General features: G+C 46.3%; 1 protein-coding gene across 2 annotated transcripts in view; it reads left to right on the top strand.

The window, feature by feature from the left end:
- Window positions 1–539: 539 nt before the first annotated feature.
- The window catches only part of COCH (cochlin), a 174,037-nt gene continuing 162,636 nt past the window's right edge, over window positions 540–11,940 (top strand). For both annotated transcript variants that reach the window (XM_029598995.1, XM_029598994.1), the window contains exons 1-3: window positions 540–657; window positions 1,134–1,187; window positions 1,569–1,613. In XM_029598995.1, the coding sequence (XP_029454855.1) occupies window positions 1,154–1,187; window positions 1,569–1,613 (79 nt within the window). In that variant the 5' untranslated portion in view covers window positions 540–657; window positions 1,134–1,153. The remainder of the gene's footprint in view (window positions 658–1,133; window positions 1,188–1,568; window positions 1,614–11,940) is intronic.

Below are 11,940 nucleotides of genomic sequence, written 5' to 3'. Positions count from 1 at the left end.
CTTTTCAGAGCGATCGGACCAGCATTTGCCATGTAAAATATCTCGGTTTCCTCTAACCAGCCTTCAAAAAGGTATTACCACCTCTCATTTCTGGTTTCAAGAACAGGCCTCTTGTTTGTTTACAAAATAGCAGAGGTTTTTGTTTTTCGTTTGTTCTTGCGGGACAGAACTGATAGGTTTTTTTTTTAGGGCCACTTCCTTTATTACCATACACATTTTCCAAAATGTCCCCGAAAACAGAATTTCAAAGCAGACCACCGTTCTGACATTTGAAATGTTTTGGGGTGGTTTCTTCTGTTCAGACAGACACACACACCACCTTGTCATCTGATGCGGGCGCCATACCTGTTGGCAAAACCCCTAGTAGCTAAAAAGGAAAACAACAAAACTGCTGCCGAGATCCCCTGTTTTCCTGAAGGCCCCGGCACTCGGGCATGACTTTTCCACGCGCGCGCGCTCACCCAGCCTCCCACTTTCTCCCCTTCCCCGCCCTGCCGCAGCGCGCGGGCTGTTTTAAAGCGCGCGCCTGCTTTTTGCAGTCAGCACTATAGAGCAGCCAGAGGGGCGCTGGAGCTGAAGGCGGACCGTTTCCTTATCGCCCGCTCACCTGCATCGTGCCTTCTTTTCGGAGTTTCCAATTCGCGTTTCCAGTTGAAGGTTCTGTTTTTTTGTTTAATATCCCTCTTTTCTCGTGGACCAATAAAGTGCGTTTCCTTTTCTTTCCCAGCCAAAAGAATGTCTTTATTTTCCATCTCTTCTGAGTATTTCTTTCTTTTTTTTTTTTTTTTTTACTTGGACGACTAAGAAAGCAGATATTGACGGGGGGTGGGGTGCTAATAAATTTTGAAATAAAGCTCTTTGCAGAAGGAGCTTTGCGAACTGTTATGTTTGTATTTAAGTTTATGGTAGGGTTCCGACTGTATGATACCTGCAAAATAGTGGTGTCTGTGAAGCTGACTAAACCTGAGTGAAACCTCTTCTGAAGTTCATACGATCTAACTAGACAGTGTAAACATTAGGTCTCGTTAAAAATGTTATTAATAAAGCGCTTTCAGACTATTCTGAAGCAGAAAGAACCATGGTAAGGAAGAACTAACTATCCAGAATGATAATTCCTGTCTTCGCTTTTCCAGGTTGCGGTTATCTCGTCAGAATGGCACTCCTGGCTCGCGCCGCTTTCATTTTAGGTGGGTAGCAAACACCAAGCTGCTTACAAACTTGCTTTTTTACCTCTCCATCCCCCAAAACATAGTTTTATATAGAGAAGATTAAGAAATGCTGTAATATTTTCAATCTAGTATCTTCAAACTGAATCGCTAAGAATCTTAATTGGAAAAGAATTGCTTAGAAAGAGACCTTGCATCTTTTTCTTGACGCTTCAAATGGAAGGGGCAGAAATTGCTGCTGTATACAAACTACCTGCTCTCCAGCTGCGGTTAGGATGAATTAGTTTCGGGGCGGGTTTTTATTTTCTCCGGTGAAAGGTTTGTACCGTCACGGTGTTATCTAATCTATGCATACATTGCATGAACGGAAACTCCTGCTAATTTTGGTTGTTGGCTTTCTAGGAATCGCTCTGTCGGCCGATCTGATGGTGGGATCTGTTGGCTCCGGTGAGTTGCTATTAACCTTCTTTTCGTACGTTTCTGTGCAAACATTATCGGCGGAGTATTTACAAATATTGGTGAAGCCTATTTTTTAAAGCTTGTTATGGATTTTCCTAAGAATTGTCAGCTTCGCGTTGTTCGAATTGTCTTTTTAACCAAAGGAATACGTTTTTAATTTACTAGTTATATTATTTAATGTCGTGATGTGTAATCGAAAGCTTCGATAATCTGATTTAAACCTGACTTTTTTCTGTCACTTAGCTTTGTTTACTAGCTGAGATTTTTTTCTGATCTAAGCAATCTGATCATGTTCCCTTTTATGATTTGCCGTCAAGAGAAGTATTAGACAAATGTGCAGCTTATTTTTAAACAGAAGCAATAAAAAAGGGAAGTAAACTGAGATCAGACATACATTTTTTTAAAAACCTTAATATGAAATTTCATGGATCATTTCACTTAGATCCATAAAAAAGAAAACACCTTTCTTTATTCCATAATAAGGAATGTGAATTGTTAATTTTCTCCTGATTTTTGTACTTCATGCACAGTATTTGTTATCATTTATAGAATAACTAGTGTCACATAGCAAGACCTTAGACCAGAACTTTCCAAACTTTTCATGTTGGTGACACACTTTCTAGACAAACATAATTTTGGGACACAGTAATTCAGTCTACTAGCAAACCAGAGGTTCCTGTACGTACCCGGATCAGTCCAGACAGTGGGTTGAGCCTCCTTTCCAGCAGGTGGAGACAGACTAAAACTTGAAGGATGCCCTATATCAGGACAGAGCCTATCCTCTAACCCAGAGCTTTCCAAACTTTTCATGTTGGTGACACACGTTTTAGACAAACATAATTTCGGGACACAGTAATTCAGTCTACTAGTAAACCAGAGGTTAAAGGTTAAACGAACGAAACATATTTCGACTATTTATGTATGTTTCCTTAAATATATACATAAATAAAATCTCATGAAAACCTTAAATTTATATTAAAAATATATATTCCAAGATTCATGTTATTGTTATAATTTATGAGAAACAATAATAAAACAAATTGTCTGTCCCCCACAAACTCATCTCTCTCCTCCCCCCAGCACATGTCTGGCCCCCACACACTCATTTCTCTCCCCCCCAGCACATGTCTGTACCCCACACACTCATATCTCTCCCCCTCAAGCACATGTCTGTCCCCCCAGCACATTTGCCCCCCACTCACTCATCTCTCTCCCCCCAGCACATGTCTGGCCCCCACACTCATGTACCTCGTCTTTTGATTGTTGCCAGTTAAGTGCTTCACTCTCCCTTCCATGATCACCAGACACTGCTGCTTGCAGTCAGTACTCCTCATGGCCAGGCCTCATCGGCAGCAGCAGCAGCCAATGCAAGGATGGCTGGGCTCGTTCCACCCACCAAGCCCCCCAAAAAAACGCGATTGACAGCAAAAATCACCCAATAATAAGCAACCCATAAACTGAAAAAAACAGAAAAAAAAAAGCCCAAACTTGCGTCAGAGTTGACCGGGCTTACGCGACACACCTGCACACTGCAGGCGACACACTAACGTGTCCCGACACACAGTTTGGAAAGCTCTGCTCTAACCCTTCAGTATTCGTCTGTCTCCAGCAGGTGTAGCATCTCCCCTTCGGTTCCCTGCTGTAGGCTAGTCAGCCTTTTCTTCTGTCTTTTGCTAGGCTCAAGCAAGTATTTTTTGGTTCTCGCTTGTTTGAAAAAAAAAAAAAAAACCCAGAGAAGGGAAGCTGCCGCTTTTTTTAGTGCTTTTTCCTTTTTCTGTGTGGGAGACGGTTCCGTCTCCCAGCTCTTGCCCGGCTCAGGGGGGCTTTGCCCCTTTTGCAGGAGGGGATTCCCTGCATAACCTGAATCCGTGGACGCTTCCAGGTGTTGGGACCGAGTCTCTCTGGGTCTTGTTCTCCCCCTCTGGCTGCCGAGAGGGTTTTGAACCCGCTGCTGCGCTCAGTAGAAAAAAAAAAAAGTTTAAAACTTTAAATAAGTTGCAGGTACTCACCTACCTCTAACTTATTTGCAGCAGTTGACCAGCATTTTTTCTTTTTTCTGGTCAGAGCAGGCCTTGAACTGGCAGCCAGACTAGCAGGAGGCAGCAGGTTTCCCTCCTGCTCTCTCCTGCTGTGCAGGCTGTCAATCAAACCTTTTTTTTCTGCAGCCGCGGCTCTGCTATGTCCCGGCAGGCAGCCTGCCTTTCTTGTGGGCTGCCCTCTTCGCGTTTTCCGCGGCAGGGTCTCTGCACTGCTTGCCTGCCGGGTGGGGAAGGTCCCTCCTCGGCAGGACAAGCAAATTTAGCCCGGGGCTCCACTCCTCCCGGCATGGCCAGGCCTTTCCCGGGTTGGCAGAGCCCAGGAATGGTGGCCATATTGGATTTTTCGTCGGGGCCGATTTCAGTGCTCCCTGAGGCTGGGGGGCCGGATTCTTTTTAATTAACCCCCAATTTGGCCCCCGTGGGTCCCCAGGAGGGGGGTCCTGACCCCTCCTCGCCCCCCCCTTGTCCCCCCCTGCCAAAAATCCCTCGCTCAGCGCCGTTGACCGCTGGACCGGCTGCGGAGCCCCAGGGACCAGTTCGGGTATGGGTGGTCCCGGGGGTGCCCCCCCTCCCCCCCCCGGTGTCTCCCGGGTCCTCGGACCCCACCGCTTCCTCTGATTCGGCGGATGCCCCCCCCTAGAGGGGGATGACCCCAGAGTTCTTCGTCTATTTCATAAGGAGGAATTGCAGCCCCTCCTTCCCTTTGTTCTGCAGGAGCTGGGTCTGGAGAGTCCTTCCGTGGATATTCTCATGGCCTCGCTTCCTAAGGATATGAACCCGGTCCTGGGGGGGGCTCCGGCCTCGGCCTTTCCCTTCCACCTCATGCTCAAGCTCCTTATCCTGAGGGAATGGGAGGCCCCCGAGGGTGCGCTCCGGGTGGGGCGTGCGATGGATAAGCTCTATCCCCTTCCGGAGGAGGGTTTGGAGCTGCTGCGATATCCCTCGGTGGATTCTTATGTCTCTGTGGTGGCCAAACACACCACGATTCCGGTGGAAGGTTCCACAGCTCTGAAGGATCCACAGGATCGTAAGTTGGAGGCTCACTTGAAGCGCATCTTCGACGTTCTGGCCCTCGGGGTCTGGGCGTCTTGCTGTAGCAGCCTCATGATGCGGGCAGGCCTTCAGTGGGTTCAACAGTTACTCTGCGCCCGGGATCTTCCGCCAGCAGAGGCAGAGCAAGCCGAACGTCTGGAGGCCGTAACCGCCTACGTATCGGACGCCCTCTACGATCTGGTCCGTGTGCAGGCGAAGGCGATGGTTTCAGCGGTGGCTGCCCGGAGGCTCCTTTGGCTACGCCATTGGTCGGCTGATCAGTCGTCGAAGACTCAGCTGGGCACGCTGCCCTTCAAAGGTAAGATGCTCTTTGGAGAGGATCTCGAGAAGCTTATGGACTCCTTGGCTGACAACAAGGTCCATAAGCTTCCAGAGGACCGCCCTAAGTCTTCCCGGTCCTTCGCGCCCTCCCGCTCTCGCTTCAGGGGCCAGCGTCCCTTCGCTTCTCGGGGGCGGGGCGGTTCCGCGAGGGGTTCTTCTTGTGCTTAGTCCTGGTCGCAGTCCTTTCGTGGCAGGCGGCCCTTTCGTGAGGGCCAGCCCGTGCGTGCCACCTCTAAACCTGCCACGCAGTGAAGTTCAGCTGACCCATTCCTCTGTTCCTTACCTCGGCGGGCGCCTCTCCCTGTTCTTCGAGGAATGGGTCAAGATCACATCGGATCAGTGGGTCCTCGACATTATCAAAGACTGGTACGCTTTCGAGCTCATCAGGGACCTGCCGGATCTCTTTCTTTTCTCGCCTTGCGGACGGGCCAAGAGGGACGCGGTGGTCCAGACTCTCTCCAAACTCCTGGATCTGGGGGCGGTGGTCCCAGTTCCGGAAAGGGAGATTGGCGCTGGCCAGTATTCTATTTACTTCACCGTGCCCAAAAAGGACGGGTCCTTCCGCCCCATTCTGGACCTCAAGAGGGTCAATCAGGCCCTCAAGATCCCCCACTTCCGCATGGAAACCCTGCGTGCGGTCATTGCGGCGGTCCGCCCCGGAGAGTTCCTTGCTTCTCTCGATCTCGCAGAAGCGTACTTCCACATTCCCATCCACCGCGACTACCAGAAGTATCTCAGATTTCACATCCTCAACCAGGACTTCCAGTTTCGAGCTCTTCCCTTCGGCCTCGCGACCGCTCCTCACACCTTTACGAAGGTCATGGTAGTGGTAGCGGCGGCTCTGCGCCGGGAGGGGATTCTCGTCCACCCCTATCTGGACGATTGGCTCATCAGGGCCAAGTCGGAGACCTCTTGCCAACGGGCGGTGGATCGCGTCTTGGAGCTCCTTGCCTCCCTCAGGTTGATAGTGAACTTTTCCAAGAGCAAGCTTCAGCCCTCCCAGGAGTTGGAATTCCTGGGAGCCCACTTCGACACCCAAGTAGGCAAGGTTTTCTTACCATGGGCGCGTGCCCTCAAGCTGATCGATCAGGTCCGGAATCTGATTGCGCTACCCTCTCCGACAGCCTGGAATTATCTTCAAGTCCTGGGATCTATGGCTTCCACCATCGACCTTGTCCCCTGGGCTTTGGCTCATATGCGTCCGTTGCAGAAAGCTTTGCTATCCCGTTGGCAGCCAGTGTCGGAGCAGTTTCACGTAGTCCTTCCGTTCTTGGATTCTACTGCCGGCGAATTACAGTGGTGGCTGTCTCTTCCTCATTTTCTGCAAGGGATGCCTCTTCAAGCTCCACAGTGGACGATAGTGACCACGGACGCCAGCCTCTTGAGCTGGGGTGGCGGTCTGCCTTTCTCAATCCACCCAGGGAATGTGGTTGCAGACTCAGTCGCGCTGGCACATCAATCGACTGTAAACCTTGGCGGTCCGCCTGGCTCTTCAGGAGTTCCTTCCCCTGATCCGCGGTAAGAGTCCTGCAACGGACGCATATGAGCCAAAGCCCAGGGGGCAAGGTCGATGGTGGAAGCCATGGATCCCAGGACTTGAAGATCTGAAGAAGATACAACATCTATCCATATCCATGCCCCAGCACCTTTTGAAATCTGCCCCTTTATTTATAAATATGTTAGTGATAGAACAAAGTACAAAAGTAGCTTTGTGAGACTCAAAGATAGAGGGGGAGGAATATGCAGAAGCTGATGAGTAAAAAATTAAAATTTGCTCAATAAATATTTCTGACCTGGAGTACATAAAACAAACACAAATAACACTGGATGTGAAGTAAACCTCAATTGATTTTAGGATTGTGAGGAGCTAACTAAACTTAAATTAGATAAGGCAGTGAGACCAGATGGGATATATCCAAGGGTACTAAGGGAACTCAGAGATGTCCTGACAGCTTCACTGGTTGACTTTTTCAATGCTCCTTTAGAGTCAGGAGTACTCCTTGAGAACTGGAGGCAGGTGAATGTGGTTCCTATTCATAAAAATGGAAGGAGGAGGCTTGGAACTACAGACTGGTTAGTCTAACCTCTGTGGTGAGCATAGCTGGCTTTTGGGGTGTTGGGGGGGGGGGGGCACTGAGGAGATGTGATGTTATAGCATCCCCTCTCCAACAAGGGCCTGTTGGCTGAATTATTAAAATGTTTGTGTGGCAGCAGTATAGCTTATCTTGCCACGGTCCGAAAAAAAGAAGGCCTGGTGGGGCCACAGGCCAAAGAAAGAAGGAGCTGCAACAGAGCCTATTCCATTGCAGCCTGAAGAGGGTCATGGCAGAAGAAAGAGGAGGCCCGGTGGGGCTGCATCAGAAGGGGGAGGTCCTGAGAGTGTATGTATGGCATGCGTGCCTGGGTGAGAGCCTGTATATGTGTTGGTGTAAGAGATCCTGTGTCGTGTGTGTGTGTTGGGTGAGAGAGCCTGGTATGTGTGTGTTAGAGAGAGTGTGTAGGTATGTGTGTGTATGTGAGGGAGAGGATACAGTTTGTGCACCCATCCCCAATCTGTGACAATCTCAGGGTGACTGGATATGAAAAGATCCCAGGTATAGAGAGAGCAGGACATGTTTAAATCCTTATTAGTTTTCATTATTGAATGTTACTTGATGTTTGCTGTTTTGAAATATTTTATTGGTATTTTGGGAAAAATATAACATTTTTTAAATTATTCAATGTTTTGAAGTCTTTATTCTTTTCATTAGTATGATTTTACTATTATTATTCATATGTCTTTGTTATTGTTTGATGTTTTAAGAGGAATGGTAATGTTGTACTGCATACAGCATTGTCTCCAACAGTTATCTAACACTATGGATATATTTTTTGTATTCTATGATGTGTTGAATAGCATTTGAATAAGATCCATTTTCTAAAATTGATGCAATACTGTCAAATGATTTTAAAAATAGTTTTGCTGGATAGCTAGAACTGGCCAGGGCATTCTTTATTGCATATAGGACCCTTAGGAGTTTTTCACGTAATGTCTTATAGCCAAGTTGCCAGATACAGTTAATGTCAGGCCAAGGTATCCATAGTCTGTGAGTGTGCTGTACTTCTTGGTTATTTGTTATTTGTGCTGGAGATTTTTTGGCTTAATTCTGCTGGTGATATGTGATCCAGGGATATGTGTTTGATAGAAAATGAAAACAATATATCTCTTTATTGTGTAGATGCAGCATTTCTATATCTAGAGAATGTATATTTCTATATTTAAGGCCAGCACAGGAGTAGTTGTGGAGGGGGGAATGGGGAGAGTACTGAGGTCAGAGGGCGAGATAACATGTGCCCACTGCTGCTAATCCATGTCAATCAGAGAAGGGGGGATGTTTGCTCTTCTCCCAACTCCTCCCAGTCTGACTTCCTTACCCTTTGCTCCCAAGAAACAGTGTACAGGGGAGGGGGGTAGCCATTAGGAATGAGCCTTCCTTTAAAATGCATTCAATAAGTCCAATTTGTTTCATTTGGGAGGCCCCAAAACGAATTGGGGCTTCCTGAAGAAAATGTATCTTATTAGTTGTGTTCATTTTAAATGAATGCATCGGAGATAGGCCTAGGCCTTGCCTAGGGCACAGGCCAAGGCACAAAACAGGGGCAGCAGCCTAAGCATGACACCAGGGCCTTGCCTAGGGCATAGGACAAGGCCCAAAGCATGGGCCACGGCCGAGGCCAAAGCACAATGCCAGGGTCTAGGCCTAGGCTTGGGACAATGCTGGGGTTGAGAACCCTCAAAAATTAAAAATTAACTTATCTCATCTAGGAATCTGACGAAGGCTGGGTCCTGAGATCTGGGCCTCTGCCTAGGCCAGGGCCCAGGCATGGCCCAATGCCACGGCCAAGCTCAGAGGCCAGATCCCGATGCCTTTGCCTTTCATAAGCTGAGGCCACAGTAGATCACCACGACCTCGACTTTGGCCTCAGCCTGATCCCAGGGCCAACGCCAGGGCTCAGCCTGGAGGTTGGGTCCTGATGCCCAGGCTCAGAACCCAGGCTTTAGAGCTCCTCTTCCTTGTCTTCTTTCTTCGTCTCATCTATCGCCAACTGATGCCATTCACTAAGGTCAGTCCAGGCCCCTGCATTAGGCCTTGGGCTGGGTCGAGGCCCAGGTGTTGAGACCTGGCCTCTGGGCTGGGCTTCAGCATCAGGCCTGGGCCTGTGCTTTGGCCGAGGCATAAGCCTTGCATAAGCTGAGGTGAAGGTTGCCTAGACCTGCTTCTGCCTATACAAGGCTGAGGCTTTGGCCTGGGCCTAGGCCTCACTGTTTGATCCCCATCAGACTGGGTAAGTGGGGACTGGGGAGGATCCTGGCCTGGCATTTTTCTGGGTGGGTAGGAGGACTTGGGAGGTTTTGTATTTTTTGGTGAAACATTCCACAAATCGAAATTTATGGGGAAAAATCTCCAGAAAATGAATCTAACAACAAAAACACATTTTTTTTCTCTGCACGCCCCTATTAGCAATGGTATTCTTGTGTGGTTTTTCTCCTTTACCATTATGTCCAGTTTTACGGCATCAAGATCTTCTTAGATTGAAATAGGAATATCCCAGGTGATCACAATTTTTTCATTCTTTGCAGCTTTGTTTGGGTCATGATCCCTTTGTTTTTCTAGTACAGTGATATTATAGTGCTTACACAGTTTCCAGTGAATGAACTATGCCACCCTATTGAGTCTCTATATACTGGCCTTCTGACATCAGAATATTACCTCAGCAAGCAGATGTGTAACAGTTTTCCGTTCTGTTTTACAGAATCTGCATTTGTCCATTTTACCATTGTTTTCTTTGCTGGCTGTGAACCATCTTGTCAGTATCCACTGTCTTGTGATGCAATATTCTCTCTCTTATCCTTAGATTAAGGTTCACCTCTTCTTAGTCATTCCTGTGTTAAGTTGTGATCCATATGTGGTTGCGGATGTATCTCTTTGTATTTCCTGCTGTATTTGTGCTTTTGCTAACTGTTTTTCCTTATTTGCTGGGCTAACTCTTGAAAGAGTTGGTTTGGGGTTTTTTTGTTTGTTTTGCAAATTCTGTTTTTGATTTCTCCAGTTGTTCATTGAAACTCTTGACCAAGTTTAAGGATAGAGACAGACTGTAGCTGTTCACTTTTGTACGTTAGCACTTTTTGAGTGTTTCGGTGTGTTGATGCTGTTAGGTATGCCTGAAGGCTTATGAGGTAGCTCTATATGTGCAATGTATTTCATGAGAACATAAGAATTGCCAATCTGGGTCAGACAGAGGGTCCATCAGGCCGAGTATCCTGTTTGGCCAATCCAAGTCACAAGTTGGCAGGATTCCAAAAAATAGATTCCATGCTGCTATTGCCCAGAAATAATGGTTTTCCCCTATGTCTACCTGGTTAATAATGGTTTCTGGACTTTTGCTCCAGGAACTTGTCCAAACATATTTTAAACCCAGCTATGCTAACTGCCTTTACCACATCCTCTGGCAATGAAACCCATAGCTTAATTGTGTATTAAGTGAAAAAACATTTTCTCCAATTTGTTTTAAATGTGCTACTTCATGGAGTGTACCCTAATCTTTCTATTTTATGAAAGAGTAAACAACTGATGCACATTTACCCATTCTGCTTCACTCTTGATTTTATGGACATATCATATCACCCCTCAACCATCTCTTCTCCAGGCTGAGGAGCCCTAACTTCTTTAGCCTTTCCTCAAAAGGGAGCAATTCTATCCACTTTATCATGTTGGCTGCTTTTTTCTGTATCTTTTCTAGTTGAGCTATAACATTTTTTTGAGATGTGGTGACCAGAACTGTACACAGTATTCTAGGCTTGGTATCACCATGGAGTGATACAGATGTATTATGACATTTCTGTAAGACCTATACTGCCGTCTACTTTTGGCATATACAATCTTGGCATACTCTGGTTCTTATAGATTACTTTTGAGCATGAAGGAATTTTCTTGTTCTTTCATTACATTTTTCAATATCTTTATTGGGCCAGTCTATAATTCCAAAGATGTATGAGAGTGCAGAGATTGCAAGCTGATTGATGGCTTAAATCTTATTTTGTGCTGTTGAAATGGATACATTTCAATATCCATTTCAGTCTCCTGTAGTACTTGATGATCTTTTCTCTCAATGATTTGTGCTGGATTGTTGCATGTTCCTCTACTCCTAGATATTTATATACATTTTCCTGCTCAAGTTTCTTTATATTACAGTCTTCATCAGAGAGATTTTTTCAGTTTTGCTTAGTTTTCCTCTAAGGAAGGTTGAATTAGAACATTTGTCCAGACTAAATGTCACATGTGAAACTCTTCACTGCTTGGAATTGCTCAGCTAAATGAGGATAACAAAAGCTGAAAAACTTCAACTCTTCTTCAAAAAGAACGAGATATTATCTGTAGGTCATTAGTATCTCTAAGATTAAGGCTAAATCCATAGCCCAATGTATACTCAGTGAATTTAGTGCCAGATAAAACAAGAGTGGTGACAGGGTATCTCCCTGAAATATTCCTCTCTGGATCAGATGGAGTGTTCTGCCACATTTTCATGGTGAACTGGATATACTTGAGCAATAGAGGGTTCATGCTGTATGTTTCAAGACAATTTATTATCCAGGATTGTGAGATGCTATCAAAAGTTTTCCCATGCTATACTCCGTTTACAATTTTTCCTACAGCTGTCCATGATAGCATTATTAATAATCATCATCTGGTCTTTGCTTCTATATTCTCCTCTTTTGTTGCCCTTCTGTTTTATCACCATAATGTTATTAGAGTCTATGTGATACCTGTAACAGTGAACAGCTTGTATATTGTAGGTAGGCAACTTATTGGTTGCTAGTTTTTAGAGATGCTACTTGTTTCCCTTTGGAAGAAGTGTTCCCA

The sequence above is a fragment of the Rhinatrema bivittatum genome, chromosome 4 (genome assembly GCF_901001135.1).
Source record: "Rhinatrema bivittatum chromosome 4, aRhiBiv1.1, whole genome shotgun sequence".
NCBI lineage: Eukaryota > Metazoa > Chordata > Amphibia > Gymnophiona > Rhinatrematidae > Rhinatrema > Rhinatrema bivittatum.
The sequence above is the reverse complement of the archived record's forward strand: the minus strand, read 5'-3'. Positions and strand labels throughout refer to the sequence as shown.